The sequence below is a fragment of the Perognathus longimembris genome, chromosome 25 (genome assembly GCF_023159225.1).
Source record: "Perognathus longimembris pacificus isolate PPM17 chromosome 25, ASM2315922v1, whole genome shotgun sequence".
NCBI classification, from domain to species: domain Eukaryota; kingdom Metazoa; phylum Chordata; class Mammalia; order Rodentia; family Heteromyidae; genus Perognathus; species Perognathus longimembris.
In genome coordinates, this window is record NC_063185.1 from 24,371,028 (window position 1) to 24,388,461 (window position 17,434).

A 17,434-nucleotide genomic window follows, 5' to 3' on the forward strand; every position below is an offset into this window, starting at 1 on the left:
GTTTCCTTCTCTGGAACTTGACTGTGTGGATTTGTTGGACGCTGGTCTGAGTGGCCCCTTCCCCGCTGAACTCTAACGTGCGAGTTCCACGCAGGAAGGAGCTTCGTCTCACTCACCAGCACCTTCCTGAGGCCTGGCCTGGCACGTCGCAGTGACTGAGCAAAGACCTGAGGAGTGAGCAGGTGAGTGGGAAAGGTTCTCGGGTTTCAGACGGGAAGACGTCGCGAGCTTGACCAGGGTCGGGGCTCCCTTCTCTGCACCGCTCCACAGAGCAGCAGCAGCTCGGACTAACATGCCCTTCTGCCTGCCGGTAGGGGCAGGGGCTGAGGCTGGAGGAAGGGGACGCCCTTCTCGCAGGCCGCCCTCTCGGCCCCGCGGCACAAGCGAGTGCCAGCTCCTGGGGCTTCTCTACACCATCACTCTGAATTCCCAGCATGGCCCCATTTCAGAGGTATTGAGGCCAGCCCCAGGCAGCCCCTGGGAGGCCCGGGCCTCCCCCAGCTGCCCAGGTTCCAGGCACAATCCCACCCCCTTGCCTCTGTTCCCACCCTCAGTCCTGTTTTCTGCATCCCTCTCTCTGCAGTTCCTCTGTGCCCTTCCAGCCGTCCAGGCTCTCCCCATGCCTGCCCAGCAACTTTCCTAAGAGGCGCTCTCTGCCAGACAGCCGCTCCGCTCTCCTGGTTAGGCAGTGACCAGCCCCTCGTCCGGCTGCATCTCTGTCTGCCTCCCCTCTCGCTCTGTGTCTGTCACCGTAGAGGGAGCTCTCCCACGCAGACGGACGTCTCTGTTACCTCTCCACGGTGAGCTGATGACTGTCACGGACGCTCCTTCTCTCTTCCGGCAGTGAGGCAACACGTTAGCTCGCCGCTGCCGCCACACGCTTTAATCCTGCACCCTGTTGGCACGTGAAGCAAATGTCCAGGAATTTTAGACTCCAAAGTCAACTAGCTTGGGTTTAAAATTCCGCCATGGCTCTGTGGCCGTAGGGAAGTTATTTCCCCTTTCTAGGAAAGAATCCCGTAATAATGGCACTCTCACAGGGCTCAAAGAAGGGCTGGGGGCGTGGAGCTCAGCACTTAGGGCGGGCACCTGCACAGAGAAGGAATTCAGTGACCTGCCTTCAGTGGCAGTGTCGTGGTCACCCTTGGGGGGGGGGACCTTTCCACTCCCAAGCCAGTGGGCCTGTCCTCCCTCAGCCTTGTTTGCAGACGAGCCTGGGCCTGCTCCAGGCCCAGGCACCATCTGGAGGCCCCGTCTGCCGGCCCTATTCCCCCAGAGCCGCTGTGAGAAGACTCCAGTAGGCATTTCAGGTGGGGCGATGGCTCCGCACACCTCCACCCTGTTCCCTTGGCTGATGCACATCTGTGACAGAGGCCGACTAATTAGGAGCCTGCTGAGGGTCTAATTTCCCGGTGCTACCCAAATGCTCCTCTTCTGTGTTTTATCTGCAGCGTAGTGGGTTCCTGGGCAGAGAACAATTTTCTCCTGTGTTCTCCTACCATGCATTCAATAGGGGTTCAACGCGCCTCCTTTCTCCAGGGCTGTGCTTGATGTAATAACCTGGGGGCGGGGGGGGGGGGGATGAAAAGCCCCGCCCCGTGCTGTCGTCATTGCCACGCCCCACTGCGGAGCATCAAAGGGGATCCCGCCCCACGTGGAGGGGACCTGAATCACCACCCCCAGCGAGAAGCCACCAGCCAGGCGGATATGAGAGGGTGGGACTTCCGGGAAAAGGGGCAGAGACGCGGAGAAAGCGAGGCGCCAGTAGGTGCCACGGTGAGCTGAGCAGCGCCCGGGTTCCCCTCAGGCCTGAGGAGGCTTGAGTCCCGGGCCTGGGGACGGGAGAGCCGGCGCCCCGGGGCCTGCGGAGAATGGAGGCCAGGGCGGCCTGGCCCTGGCGGGAAGAGAGCGGAGGCCTTCAGAGCCAAGGCCTGCTGAGAGCCAGAGGCCGGAGGAGAGAAGACAGAGGAGCGGAGCGCAGCCGAGAAGAGCCCGAGGCCTGCGGGAAAGTCCAGAGCCTGGTGCCTGTTGAAGCCAGAGCGGACACGAAGAGTAGAGAGGACGTGGAGAGCGGAGGCCCACGGAGAGCCACGTGGAAAGTGGAGTCGCTCAGAGGGGAGAGGCCTGTGAAGACCAGGAGGCCTGTGGACGGGAGAAGCCTGTGGAAAGGAAGAAAGGAAAGAAACCCGCCCCCCTGGAGGCTGCCACTGCCCCCAGCTCTGGGGTAATCCCGGGCGGGGCAGCTGCACACTGGCTAATAAAACTCAGCTGTCAACTTCGACAGTGCTCCGTGGATTTCCTCACTGCCCGGCATACCACATGGACACGTGCACAGTAACCTTGCCTGCGTTTCTTGAGGGGGTGGCCGCGTTTTGCTGTGTGGTGTTTTGGGTACCTCCTGGCCCTCTTTGGCCTTGACTTGAGATCTAAGACCGAGAGTTCTGACACCTGATGGCCTTGTAGATATCAACGAATGCAAAATGCTTACTTTGCCTCTGTGAAGGGAGATAAACGTCAAGAGCTTGCCGGCTCTGCCATTTCCAGTGGCAACGTTTTGCCTTGCACATTCTTGGTATTTTCCCTCAGCTTCTCTGTGTGCCAGCCTCGGTTCCAGCTCTGTGGATTCCTTCCCACTCATAACACCCCCGACATCATGACGCTTCTCTCCTGCTGGGATTCCCTGCCCTCATCTGCCCCAAGCAGTGACTTATTGTCAGTGGTGGGTGGACAAGGATGAGATCTTCCACAGGGGCGTGGAGAGGAGGGACTGGTGGGCATTCCGGTTCAGTAGGATGTGAGGTCTTCCTCAGGGCCCACACCATCATCAAGAGTCTCTTCCTGGGGTCTGGGGATATAGCCTAGTGGCAAGAGTGCCTGCCTCGGATACACAAGGTCCTAGGTTCGATTCCCCAGCACCACATATACAGAAAAAACGGCCAGAAGCGGCGCTGTGGCTCACGTGGCAGAGTGCTAGCCTTGAGCAAGAAGAAGCCAGGGACAGTGCTCAGGCCCTGAGTCCAAGGCCCAGGACTGGCCAAAAAAAAAAGAGTCTCTTCCTGAGCCGGCTTGGCGTGGCTTGGCTGCGGCTGGTGGCCATGGACGTCACTCTCCGGAGCCCAGAGGTCCTGGAGAAGGACTCGGTCCGTGCCATTTGCCCTGCGGACACCATGGGTGGTCCACCCAGAGGCAAGCACAGGGGCCGGCCTGCCGGGCCCACCACAGCCACACTGCGGCCTGGGGGACTTCGGGGCTTTGGGGCTCCAAGGCCTGAGCTGGCGACGGCTCTCGGGTCTCTTCCTGGGGCTAAAATTTGTTGGTGTCCCCCAGAAGGCCCATTTCTTCACTGCGTCCCCCGCGGGCCTTCCAGACGACAGGGAAGAGGACAGCAGGCCTCGCCTCGCCCGGCCCACCTGCGCTGGCGGGGGCTGTGTCAGAGCGGCTGTTGGAGGCTGAAGGAGGCCCAGGCACTGGCGGCTGGTGCCTGCAGCCCTGGCTACTCGGGAGGCTGAGATCTGAAGATCAAAGTTCCAAGCCAGTCTGGACAGAAAAGCCCTCAAGACTTCTTATCTTCAATTAACCAGTAAAAGGCCAGACTGGAAGTGTGGCTCAAGTGGTAGAGTGCCAGTCATGAGCAAGGAAACCAAGTGAGCATGCAAGGCCTTGAGTTCAAGCCCTGGGTTCCACACATACTCACCAGAAGCCTAATTGGTGCCCCTTGCAATCCCCATGAGGCAGTACTCCCGCCTGTTCTGCAAGGGCAGAGGCTGGACTTGAACCCTTTGGTTTTGTCGGGGCCGTGCAGGGAGAAGGCAGGGGGAGGCACAGTCAGCACCTGCTCCGGAGCCCAGGTCACTGGACAGGCGGTGCAGGTTCCGTCCGTCCGTCTCCTGTCCTCTGCCCTCCTCCAGCCCCCTCCACCTGGCCTCTGTGATGCAAACCAGGCTCCTCAAGGCTGCCTGCAAACTTTCCATGGAGGGCAGCCAGCCCTGGCGTCCCCCTCAGAGGGGAGGTCTCCCAGCTCCCCACCCAGTCCGGAAGAATCGATCTCCCGGATCAACCAGGAAGGCAAGCGCGGGAGAGTGAGCGCAGGAGGCCGAGCCGCTGAGTTCTCTGCCTTGCAGTCCCTCCCTCCGACTGGAGTATTAATTGCTACATTACCGCTGCCATGTAGGAGAGTCAGCAAGACTTCAGCTCCTCCTCCCTGCTCTGCTCGGCTTCACTCTCGTCCCCGCTTCCCTCCGAGCGCCCGGTGCCCCTGCAGGGCCCTCCCGGCCCCGGCACCCCCGTCCTGTGGGCAGGACCCGAGTGGACAGCGAGAGTCGACAGGAAGAAGGGAGCCTTTCCCTTGCAGACTCTGGATGCAGAAGCTGGACTTGCTGCAGAGGCGGCTGTGCTGTTCCTGGAGCCGGGCTTCTGGGGGTACACCTGCTTCGTGGGGCTCACCCAGACAGGCTCCCGGGTGCGGGGACCTGCGAAGCGACGGCCATCGCTTCTGGTTGCTGCCGGCAGGGCCGGCCTCCTCTCGGTCATCATGAGCGGCTGCTCCAGAAGATGCAAGCTGGGGTTCGTGAAATTTGCCCAGACCATCTTTAAGCTCATCACGGGGACCCTCAGCAAAGGTAGGGAGACTGGCTCCGAGCCTCGCTTCCGGCTTTCGTGTGTCCTGACTCTGGTGTGGCTTCCCCGTGGTGAGAGTGGCCGTTGTGGGGTACCAGCGTTTCGGAGGCAGCTGGATTCTAGGGTGCCCACCCTCTGGGTCCCGATTCTGGGTGGGCAGGCACCCCTGCCTGGCGGCTCAGCCGCTGTCATCGCCTGGAACTTTGGAAATGGGGCTGCTGGTGTGTGGCTGGCTGGCTCTAGGCAGGCAGAGGAACGGAGCCCTGGAAGTGCCTCCGTGTGACCGGAGTTTCAAGAAGTTGTACACAGAGTGTTGTGTGGAGTTGATAGGAGAGGTCGGATGCGGTGAGCTGTGAGTAATTCTGCAGGCCAGATATGCTTGAGGGGGACCGGCAGGAAGGGGGCCCGGAGCGGGAGCCCGCCGCGCACAGCTGAGTCCACCGTTCAGATCAGCGCTGCCTCTGTGTGCCAAGCGCTTGTTTTGGTGGGGTTCCAGGCCTCGCGTTTCTGGATGCCGTGCACCGCTCTGCTTTCTTGGGTGTCTGTAATTCCACATTGCTACTCGCGTCAGTGTCAATTTCCCTGCTTCTCCAAGAACTGTGGTGGCAGGCAGTCTGCAGGGCTGTCTGTCCCAGTGGCTGGGGAGTAGAACGAGGGACGCCCACGCATCCACAGCCCCATACGGGCCAGCAGCCCCTGGAGAAAAGATGGCTAACTTCTCGGGGACCCCACTGCAGGATCTGTGCCGGGGAACATGGCAAACTTTCTAGAGTTGAATTTCTAGAGTGACTAGTAGCATTATGTGGTTCCAATGGCTTAAAAAAAGTCTTTAAATATTCATGGCCTCTTTCTGGAAAGATGAGTCCTCCCAGAGGGAGTAGATGCACTGGGAGCAGGAGGCCGAATGTTCGGGAAGGAGGACCACAAACGCCTCACTGGCGTTTTGAGAACTTGCGATGGAAGAGAGTGACGTGACCCAGGCCCCCAGCTGCCCGGTGGCCTGGTCTAAGGCCGTGGCAGAGGTGGGTGGGAAATAGCGAGATTCCTCTTATTTCCTTTTCCAAATTGCTGCTCTTTCCCCGCCACCTTCCCGACAGAGGACACTGCTGTCCACGCTGCCACGCGCCCCCTCCTCCTCCCCTCCCCCCCCTGCACCCTGACGTTCAGAGTCCGAATGCCTGGCCAGATGACTGCCGTCCTGGAGTGGGTCACAGGAGGTGAGGAGAGCATGGCGGCAGTGCTTCCAGGGACTCTGCTTCCTAGAGGAGGAAGCGGAACATTCTGTGTTCCATGGGCACATTTATGGACACGTGTCCCGGAATGTTCCGGAACATTCAAGAGGGTGACATCCTGTCCCAGCCTCACGTCCCAGAGGTACAACAGAAAGCACTCCAGCCTGTATGGACCCAAAGCCAGGGCTCAGCCCTGCTCCGCTCCCTGGGAAAGCCACAGCCTCCCAGAGCTCCACTTGTTCACGTGTCGAATGGTCCATTGCCTCCTACTTGGCTTCTTCTGCGCACAGTTCCAAGGGTCTAGGGCAGTTGGAACTAGAAACCTTGGTGGGGTGTGCTGCATTGATCGGCCTGCTTCTTCAGGAGCTGGGACAGGGATGGGCAGGGGTTTGCAGGGTCATGGGCAGGGGTGGGCAGGGGTCTGCAGGGGTGGGCAGGGGTGGGCAGGGGTCTGCAGGGATGGGCAGGGGTCTGCAGGGATGGGCAGGGGTCTGCAGGGTCACGGGCAGGGGTGGGCAGGGGTCTGCAGGGTCACGGGCAGGGGTGGGCAGGGGTCTGCAGGGGTGGGCAGGGGTCTGCAGGGGTGGGCAGGGGTCTGCAGGGTCACGGGCAGGGGTGGGCAGGGGTCTGCAGGGATGGGCAGGGGTGGGCAGGGGTCTGCAGGGTCACGGGGCAGGGGTGGGCAGGGGTCTGCAGGGTCACGGGGCAGGGGTGGGCAGGGGTCTGCAGGGTCACGGGCAGGGGTGGGCAGGGGTCTGCAGGGTCGCGGGCAGGGGTGGGCAGGGGTCGGCAGGGTCACGGGCAGGGGTGGGCAGGGGTCTGCAGGGTCGCGGGCAGGGGTGGGCAGGGGTCGGCAGGGTCACGGACAGGGGTGGGCAGGGGTCTGCAGGGTCACGGGAGGGGTGGGCAGGGGTCTTTAGGGTCACGGGCATGGGTGGGCAGGGGTCTGCAGGGTCACGGGCAGGGGTGGGCAGGGGTCTGCGGGGATGGCAGGGGTCTGCTGGGTCACGGGCAGGGGTGGGCAGGGGTCTGCAGGGTCACGGGCATGGGTGGGCAGGGGTCTGCAGGGTCACGGGCAGGGGTGGGCAGGGGTCTGCAGGGTCACGGGCAGGGGTGGGCAGGGGTCTGCAGGGTCACGGGCAGGGGTGGGCAGGGGTCTGCAGGGTCACGGGCAGGGGTGGGCAGGGGTCTGCAGGGTCACGGGCAGGGGTGGGCAGGGGTCTGCAGGGTCACGGGCAGGGATGGGCAGGGGTGGGCAGGGGTCTGCAGGGTCACGGGCAGGGGTGGGCAGGGGTCTGCAGGGGTGGGCAGGGGTCTGCAGGGTCACGGGCAGGGGTAGGCAGGGGTCTGCAGAGGTGACCCAGGCCTGTCCCCTGCAGGGCTCTTTGATTTTGCGGACTGCAGGTGGGTCTGTGCGTCCGGGGCAGCGACAGGAGAGCGATTGCAGAGGAATGTTACGCAACAGGGGAGGAGTGAGCAAGTCCACAAAGGAAAGCGTGCAAGGAAGTGTGTGTGTACGTGTGGGCAAGAGACACAGGCAAAGAGCTCGATGGCTGTTTGAACAGAGGAGCATGGACATCCGTTTTTGCACCTTGTCTACGTTCACTCTCTCGTGCATTTCCCGAGTACCTCCTCTGTGCTCCAGACACACGTGCTGAGTGGGCAGTGTGCAGTCTGGTGGGTTCCCCCCACCCCCCCCCCCCCCCCGCGCGTCCTGCTGAGCGCTGAGGTGAAGGGAGACCAGGTCCTGGGGCGGACCCAGGGGCTCCTCAGAATGGGAGGAGGAAAGCTGAGACGGGAGGAGGGACGGGGCTGGGCAGAGGCAGGAAGGCTGCGTTAGTGGAGACACCGCCTTGGAACGAGGCCTCTGCAGCAAAGCCGAGAGGACAGGATGCTCGGTGTTGGGGTTCAGCTTTGGCCTTGAGGGGGAAGGGCATTGGAGAGCGCTCCCAGACGCCGCCCAACCCCCAGCCCTGGGGGAATGCGGAAGCAGGCCACAATTCTCTGGGTCCGGAACCAGAAGAACTGGCTTTGCGACCAGCCCCCCAACTTTCTCGCCAGCCCATGTGCTCCCCATTTTCGCAGGCTTTCCCCCCGGGGTGACGCTATCCAAGTGACGTTAGCTCATGAGGGGGTCCTATGACAAGCTCGCCAGCCTATCGCCAGCTCTCTGGTCGATGACCCCTTCTCTCGTCGCCCTCTACTATATCAGCTGCTAGCCCCTCCCTTATTAAATCAGATTTGCTCTTGAAGCGTCTCTGAGATCCGCGTAGGCCTGGCTTTCTTCACGGGTAAGGAGGGAGGTAAAGCGATCTCATACGGCCATGTGCACCTGAGGTCTTTCCTGAGCCCCCCGCTCCACTCTGGCCTTACCTGCGGGTCGGGTGACCAGGGGAGAGGGTGAGAAAGGGAGCGATTGGAGTAGAGAAGAGCCTGAACCCCCGCGCCAGGGGAGGCGACCCGAGCCCGGCAGCTCAGAACCCCAGAAACCTGAGATCCACAGGGACAGTCACAGTCAGGGATGGAGTGGCCACCTCTGTGGCCACTGACCTGCTCCAGTGCCGAGGTTTCTGTAGGTCCCAGGAGATGGCACAGGGCAGGCACCAGGGGAAGATGGGGTCCTAACTGCCTCTGTGCCATTAGCCTCAGTTCCACAGACAGAACCAAGGTTTACCCTGCCTTGGCTCTGTGCCAGGCACCGACAGGGTAACCAGTGCCCTGCCCCACCCAGGTGCTTGTTAAACATTTGCCAAATCCGTGATGACGCAGGAGCAAGGCTAGTCCTCGAGCAGCGAGGCTGAGAAAGGTCTCAGGAAGCCCAGAGAAAGCTGTACCCCGCTCCCTTCCCCATAGATGTGGAATCCCCCTTTATGGACCCATTGATTGCTTATTGGCTCCCAGCCTTTGTTGTGATTTCACTTGTCCATTATTTATGGCACTGAGTTCGAGATTTGCGGAGAGCCAGCCTCCAGAGGCGGATTTGCAGGAGTAAGGATGGCAAAAGTCTGTTGCATCCTCTTCCTCATTCGGGTAAGTTATTTCTTACCAGCTTTGGGAGTCTCGGGTACAGAGAGGCTCAAGACCACTCTCTGTGTGCTGTCTGCCAGCTGCTGACCCATGGCCACCTCTCCCGGACGCTAGGGAGTTCCTGGGGTACAAGGAAGGTGCTAGACCACCCTATCTGTCCAGCCTGCTGCTGGCCCGTGATCACTCCCCCTGACTCCAGCAAGCCATCTAAGGTGCCAGTTCTCCCTGTGCCCCGTTGGCGTCCTGCTGGAAGGGAGAAGTCCAGTCTCTTGGAGATGCCTTGAGCGTTTCCTTCCTAGCCCTGACCCAGGTTATGATCCGCGAGACCCTCGTGTGAAAGCCTGCCCACCGTCTTGAGCTCCGCGAGGGCAACGCAGCGTGCCCCGCGCTTTCCCCCGCAGGGTGGCCCGCGTGGAACACAGCCCAGAGGAGGTGCCTCGGAGACGTGCCCCGTGAACGACACCAGCCTGAGAGCTGAGATGTCTTGAGCTGGCTTGGCTTTCTGAGAAACCCGATGCAGCGCCTGCCCTACACCCGTTGGGCCATCCGAGCTCTGTCTGAGGACAGAGGGGGCCTCGCGCCACCTTTACCACTCTGGCGGGTTCATCGGGACGGTGGAGCCGGCAGGACTGTCCAGGAAGGCCCCCTGTCACGCAAGGGGTGGTGACAAATTCCAGAGGGTGGCATGGCGTGGGTGAAGGGAAAATCTTCGTAAGGGCAAAGCACCGCAGGCCAAGGCTGTATGATCGCCACACCTCGCTCTTAGCACTCGCGCCAGGAGAGGTTTGCCCAAGAGGGGCCCTCCCCCAGCTCTCCTTCCTCGGCAAGACAGCCGCAATGAGGGCTCTCCTCGTGAGGAGACGCTCAGAGTTTAGGGCGCTGGGAACTAAGCTACAAGTGTCTAGAGAAGCCTTCACACCCAGGACCGAGGGGCGTGTGGGGGAGATGTTAGGGTGCCCCCTACCGGAGGCACGCTTCCTCCCACAGGAGGCACCTGCTGGGGGCCAGCCCCCACGCCAGGTCCGACAGGCAGGACCGACGAGCACCGGGCTGTGCTACAGCCTGGCTCCCTGGGCTCCCAGGCCGCACTCTGCGAACCTGAGTGCTAGTGCCCTGTGATGGGCAGAAGGCTGGGCCGTCTCTACCCAGCCTGCCCGTCTCCCCATCCCTCCTCTACAGTAGCCTATCACTCCCTGGGGCTTGTGGGCTGGCCAGATGTTCTCTCGGGGTCTTCATACATCTGTAGCAGTAGAGGAGAGAGACGACGGGTTCCCAGCATGTGCCAAGCTGCCCTTCTCTCTCGCTATCTCCCCCCCTCACCCCCCCGCCAGATAACCCTAATTCCAGGCAGGAATAATTTGTTCAGGGATGCTTTTGCTGGCACTGGTGTGCAGACATCTTATTAACTTCAGGACCACGGGGGAGCGGCTAGTTTGTTCCAAATTAAAAGTAGCTAGAAATAGGCCCCTTGGCAGGTGTGTGTGAGGGGGGGGAGGGGGTTACTATGGGCTGTGATACCATAGCTCAGAGAGGAGCAGAACAAGCAAGGTCCATCTTGGTCTTGGTCTTCGCAGACCCCAAAGCCGCTTCCTCTGTGGCCCTCATCTTCTTTAGTCTCCTCAGTGTGACAGAATTTCCCCTGCCCTCACCAGACCCCACGTCCCAAGTCCCAGGGATGACCCCCCCCAGGGTGGAGGAGGGGATACGAGGTAGCTGTGGGAGGGGGCGGGTGTTGGTAAGGACTCGCACCCGATCCTGCCGGCTCGGGCAGGCCGGTCAGTTTCCATCCTAGCCGCCTGTCCTCCTCACGCAGTGGGGCCCCCGGGCCCATGTCACGGGGCCCTGGAGCCGGGAGAGGGGGGTGCGCGGCGCCTGGCGCGTATGGTCCCCCTCCTGTGCTCCAGCCTGGGCTGTCGTCAGAAGGGGTGAGGCCGAGCTGAACAGGGCAGGCTCTGCGGGGCGGCTCTTCTCCCCGCTCCGGTCTGCACGCCCCGCCGCGCCCCTGTCCGCCCCAGCCTGGCCGCAGGGCCGTCACTCACTCGATCTGGCTGTCTGTGTGTGTGTCTACCTCCACCCCAGGGAGCGTGGGTCTGGATGCTCTTTCACCCTGGGGGAATGGTCCACAGTGCCTCGGGCACCTACACCCGGAGGTGTCGCCACTAGATGCTTTTCCTGGCTGGCAGCATTAGGGGGGTGGCCATTGCCCCTTTCCGGGGCCCTCCCGGTTCACTGTGCTCAGTTTCTGTGCTGAGATGGACAGAAGTGGCCAGTGATTGTGCAAGCAAGCATGATGTGCATGCAAGATGGTGTGCAAGCAAGAGCAAGGACCCTGTCTCCTTCCCACAGCAGGTTTGTTTGGCTCTGGCCCTGGGTTGCCTCTGGACAGCAGCCTCCATGCCGTTCACGTAGCTGGCCTCAGGACGCCCCTGCAGACAACATACTGCCAGGTGAAGTCAGGGCTCCCCCCTCGCTTCCATCGGATCCCCAGCCTGAAGGGCAAGAAGAGGGATCTGGCATCTGAGGGTCCCACAGGAGGCAGAGGAGATCTTTCAGTGGGAGGAAGCAGATGAGAAAATTACACAGGGTCCCTGTGCCGGCTGAGCAAAGCCCATTTGCATTGTGAGGCTCCCCCTATCCAGGGACCTCCAGTTTGAGGCAGAACAAGTCTTCCTCCTCTCTCAGGATGAGGGCAGGAGGACCTGAAGACAAAAACCAAGCTTGGGCCTCTCACTGAAGCCAGGATTCCATCTGTCTTCCTGGAGGACAAACGGTAGCAGAGGTAGAGCCAGGCCTGCCTTGAAGCCAAGCCTGCACCTGTCTTCCTCCTTTGTAACAGAATACCACGGTTCGTAAACAACAGCAGCTCCTTTCCCACGGGGCCGGAGGTTGGGAGTCCAGCAATGAGTGGCAGCATGCTTCGGTTCTGTTGAGAACCCTCCTCCTATCTTATGGAAGTCACCTGCCTTCCTGACGTGTTCTCCCTAGAGGAAGGAGATGAGCTGGCCACTTTATCTCATGTCTGAGGCCGCAGTCCACTCGTGAGTGCTCTGTCTTCATGGCCTAGGCACCTTCTAAATCTCTACACCCAAACACCACCCTGGGGGAAGTCAGGGGGGAGGAAGAGGGGACAACCCGCCCACTCCATTGAGCAAGTGGCTTCTCTTCTCTGGGCACTTGTGCCTTTATCTCTAAAACTGGGGAAATGCTGGTTTCTAAGCTCCCTTCCAGATTCCAAAGGCTGAGATTTAGTAGCCATACTTTCAGCAATAATCAAGCACCCGTTGTACACAAAACACGGCCCTAGGCACTGTGCACTCACTACTTCATTTAACTCACTCAAGAGCCCCAGATGTGGGGAGCTCTCTCGAGATTCGCTTTCCGAGACGGAGAACTGAGCTGCAGAGAGAGGAAGGCTGTTACAATTTGGCCAGGAAGGGGTACCCCATGTGTGAAAGGCAAGGTCCCTCAGGGACGGATGGATTCAGTCACTGAGAGATGATTGGATCTTAAGGTCTCTGATCTCATCTGGATCAACCTGGTAACTGAGTCATAATGGTGTCGCATTGTTAGGAGGTGGCGGAAGCTAGAAACTGGGGCTGAGTAGGGAGAGAGCCGCTGGAGGAATGCCTTTGGAGCAGAGTCCCTCCTCCTGTCTCTGCTCCCTGGCAGCCCTGAGGTGATCAGCCTTTCCTTTGTCATGTCTTCGGCCTTGCTGTTTGCCACCTCGCTGCGGGTCAGAAAGCAGCAGAGCAGCCGGCTACAGAGAGCATGAGCCAATGTACTCCTGTCTTCTTTAAGCTGGCTCTTGGGCCTTGTGTCACAGCGTTGGGAAAGTGGCTACTATAAAAGGTCTGGTTGGAGTCATCTGCCAGCAAGAAACACAGGCAGAAGTGGAGGCTGGGGCTCTCTGCCTCCTCATCTGGGGTTCATCCCCCCTACCCCAGTTCCCACCCATCCTTTCTGTTTCTAAAATCAGATCTGGGAGAAGGCAACAACGACGAAACCAATTCTTTCCCCGTTTGGCCACCAGGCAACCCAACCTTGCTTCGGAAATTGAGTTGTCAGGGTCTCCAGTCAAGGGCGCCTGAGGAGGTGCCTTGAGAGGGCCCCCGAGACCTAAGCTCCACCCGCAACACCCAAAGCGCCGCCCACAGGTCCCATCCGCGACACAGCAGCGTGCGGAGGAACTGCGGCTGCTGGGCGTTCTCCCGGTTCTGTTCATCCTCCTTTGCTGCTGGCCCGAGTCACTAGAACACAGCCGGGTCCCGTGTGTGGCTCGTGGCTCTGCCTGCAGGAGGAGGTGACAGGGTGCACAGGAAACCCGGACGGCTGGGTGTTGCCTGTGTGAGGCATCCCTGGCGTGAGCATCACCTTGATGAACAAGCCGTGGATACAGGCACCCTGTGGGTGGCACGAAAATGCAATTTAATTTCCAATTAAGCCTGGTTTCTGGGCCAAGGGATTTGTCCGTCTCACACTGAGAAGATGAATCCAGCCAGATCTGCTGTTAGGACAGGTGATGGTTCTCCCGTTAAGTCGACTTGGGAGGGGACTGGCCCTTCACCCTGGGTTTGGTCGACGGGGCGGGGGTGTGGCCGCGCTGGAAGCATGGCTCTTCCTTGGGAATTAGCTTTGGGTCTGTGCGAGCACACGTGGACTTCAAAAGCAAATGCGGGCAGTTTTGTGTGTGGTAGGTTTTCCTTGGCGGTACTGGCGTTAAACTCGGGACCTGATACTTGCTGTCTCACTTGAGCCACACCCCCGGAGCTTTTTGCAATCACTTGGTTTTAGATAGGATTCCGCGGTTTTTGTGAGAGCCAGCATCACTTCGTGATCCTCGTACGCATTCCTTCCGTAGCTAGGATGATGGGCGAGAACCGTCGTGCGCGTCTTGTTTCTTGAGACGGAGGTCTCGCTACTTTTTGACATGGCTGGCCTCAAACTGAGAGTCTCCTGATCCCTACCTCCTGAGTAGCTGGGATGGCAGGAAGGAGCCACCGTGCCTGGATGTCGTGGCAGAAAAACGTAAAACACAACCCAGTTAGCCATGGATTGAGAGGGGAAGAGGGAGGGAAGCAGGGCAGCCCTCGTCCATGCATGCAAGAAACAAGGCAGAAGTTGCTGACGGGCAAGATGGCGGTGGGTGGGGGTCCTTGGAGTTCTCCACGGAGGAAAGTCTGCCCAATCGGTGGTGGGAGCTCCGCCTGCTCGGGAGAGAACAAAGATTCCCACAGCAGCACCGCAGTGCGCACGCCGCAGCACTACTGTATTCCTACCGAGTCAGCACCCACTGAGGAAGCTGAGACTGTCAAGGTCACGGACAGGCCGAGCCTGGACTCCTGGCCTTCTGCGCTTCCTTCAGAAGCAGAGCTGAGGGCCGGTGGAGGAGAATCACACGGAGCTGAGGCGTAGCCTCGGGCAAGTGTCCTCTGTGAGAGGGTGATCTGAGCGCTGGCCTCCATGGTCTGTGTGTCCTGAGCGCTGGCCTCCATGGTCTGTGTGTCCTGGGTGGAGGGAGATCTGAGCACTGGCCTCCATGGTCTGTGTGTCCTGGGTGGAGGGTGATCTGAGCGCTGGCCTCCATGGTCTGTGCGTCCTGGGTGGAGGGAGATCTGAGCGCTGGCCTCCATGGTCTGTGCGTCCTGGGTGGAGGGTGATCTGAGCGCTGGCCTCCATGGTCTGTGTGTCCTGGGTGGAGGGTGATCTGAGCGCTGGCCTCCATGGTCTGTGTGTCCTGGGTGGAGGGTGATCTGAGCGCTGGCCTCCATGGTCTGTGTGTCCTGGGTAGAGGCAGAAAGTTTCATGTCAGAGCAGTCGCTCAGGCTGGTCAGTTCAGTGACCGTCCTGCCCAGGGCCTCCGGGGCTGGGGTTTGCTGGACCTGGGTGGCCTGGAGTGTAGACTGGAGTCAGCAGGTGCAGGCAGGCAGTGGCCCACCCTAATTAGGCCGGCACGGCCCATATGGCAGTGCTCAGACCTGGCATCATCCAGCACCTCCTGACACCTCACAGGGAGCAGTCTACGGTCATCTGAGGGCCCGGGCTCTGCAAAAGGCCCATAGGAGCATCAGACGAAGCTTTTGCCCTTGACCTCTGGGGAACCAATGAAAGAACAAGGTTCACAGTGGTTAGAGAGCTGTGCCGGTCTAAAGCCATAGGAGCTAGATTTCAATCCCTGCTCTCCTACTGGCTGGCTGGATTTAAATCCCCGCTCTCCTATTGGCTGGCTGGATTTAAATCCCCGCTCTCCCTATTGGCTGGCTGGATTTAAATCCCTGCTCTGCTATCGGTTGGTTGGATTTAATTCCCAGCTGTGCTGTGGCCGACTCCTGTGCTGTTCTGGTGCCTCAGTTGTCCCATCTATGAAATGGAGATGCCGGCAGTAACCTCAGGGGAGGCTATTCAATGAGCGTGAAATGAGCCATACGTGGAAAGGTTTGGCCTAGATCCCAGCACACAAGTTCTCAACAAATGTTAGTTTTTAATACCATTAAGGATGACAGATTTCTGCACAGGGAGTGATTAGCAAAATATATCCCCAAACAGAAAGGCTACAGTGAGTTGATACACATTATCATGCAAGAGAGACAGAGAAATGTGTGTGGGTTTTTTTTTTTCTCTGTCAATGCTTCTGACACCAGATAGATGCTTTTCCTACCAATACCAGCCACCTCTGACATCAAGAGGTGCCTTACAACTTAATTCAACTTTGACACTGCCCACAATTGCCACAGACCCCACAGGTAGGGACACTGTCCCACCATGGGGGGCTCCAATGACCCCCTCTTCTGCCCAGTGCCCCTCCCCTTCCAGGTTCATTAATTCACTAGAATGAGCCACAATACCTGTAAGCACGTTACTATTACACTAGCCCCTCTTTGCTCTGGGAACCCCTCCCCAGAGTACAGCAGATTCTTGAGGCTAGATAATGCCAAACCTGAGGGAGGCTGCCCTTTTCCATGTGTCTGTGAATATAGATGTATGTGTACCTGTGAAGGCTTAGTTTATGAACTAGTCAGAGCAAAAGATGAACAGTAATAGCTACTAAAGTAGAGCAATTATAAAAATCTACTGTGACAAAAGCCAAGTGGATGTAGTCTCTCTCGTCTGCTTGTACTGCGCTCGCCCTTCTTTCCCAGATGGGAGAGGCCGCGGTGTCTGCGTGTGGGGTGAAGTGAGCTCCGTGGCGTGGGCGTCCGGGGACGTGAGCATTGTGGTGTGGTGCTGGTTACTTGTTTCCATGGTCGTCAATCCGATCGCGAGGCCCCTGATCCCCGGCGAGGTGTGGGTGGTGAATAGCCAGGAGGACATACTGGACAAAGGATGATTCACCAGTCTTGGTGAGATGGAGCAGGGCAGCAGGAGATTTTATCTCAGAATGGCGTGCAATTCAAGACTTACCCATTGTTCACCTCCAGAATTGTCCATTAAAAGTTCCTGGACCACAGTTGAGAAAGTGCAGAAAGCAAAACCCTGGCCTAAGGTGAACTGCTGCACTGGTTTACTATAAAGGATGAAATCCAGGAGCGTGGAAATGTGGATGCGTACCTCACGGGGTGCGGAGCACGCAGGGACAGGGCTTTTGTGGGGAGCATGGCATTGCCGTGAAACCATTGGCCATCCCTGACTAAACGTGGCTTCCAGCCCCCGTCTCCTCCTCCCCTCCCCGTGGAGGTTGTCTTGAGAACACAGCTCTAGGTGAACTTCCCTCACTGCATCCTGGTCCATGTTCTGCTACTGCACAGGAGTGATTGAGACTGGGTAATCTGCAAAGGAAAGCCGATTGCTTGCAGTTCGGGAGGCCGGTGAGTCCCAGGGTCGGTGTCTGCGTCTGATCAGCGCCTTGTGCCGCATCAAGATGTGGTAAACGACAAGGCATGGGAGACAGAGAGCGTGAGCCAGCTCAGGTGTCTTCCCCCTTTTCCTACAAAGTCACTGTGCCGTTTGGGGCCCCGTCCTGCAACCTCACCGAGCCCCACTCCATACGCGTATGGATTTGGTATTAAGTCTCCAGTACATGAACATATGGAGGACACATTCAAACTGTGGCGGAACGCATTTACTCTATTGCTTTATTAACTACAAGCAAAACAATACATAATTTTCCTATTGCTGAAATTTGAGGGGAAAAAAGCCAAAAGGGGGGTAAAGAAGACCACCATTCCACTGTTGATATTTTGGGTGCTGTGGATCCAACCAACTGCAGGTTGATAATGTTCAGGGGGAAATGGCATCTTTGATGAATATGGTCAGACTTTCTTGTCATTCGTCTCCATCCAAGCAATGCAGTATTACAGCTATTTACAGGGCGTCTGTGCTGCATGAGGGGTCACATGACCTAACATACTTGAGAGCACGTGAGTGGGTGTGGTGCAAATGCCACAGTACTGTACATGAATGAATGCAGTGCAGATTCTACAGTCTGTAATGTCAGTGATGCAGAAACTACGGTACTTTAGGTGAGTGGATGTGAGGCAGATACCACAGCGTTTGACACGCGTGCAGATAATGCAGCATTTGACACACGTGCACGCAGTGCAGACGATGCAGCGTTTGACACG

At 58.9% G+C, this 17,434-nt stretch overlaps 1 protein-coding gene across 1 annotated transcript in view; it reads left to right on the plus strand.

Moving 5' to 3' along the window:
- The first annotated feature begins 4,315 nt into the window (after positions 1-4,315).
- Positions 4,316-17,434, plus strand: part of Kcnip1 (potassium voltage-gated channel interacting protein 1) — a 168,462-nt gene continuing 155,343 nt past the window's right edge. The window contains exon 1 of the mRNA XM_048334172.1: positions 4,316-4,619. Coding sequence (XP_048190129.1) covers positions 4,532-4,619 — 88 coding nt within the window. The 5' untranslated portion in view covers positions 4,316-4,531. The remainder of the gene's footprint in view (positions 4,620-17,434) is intronic.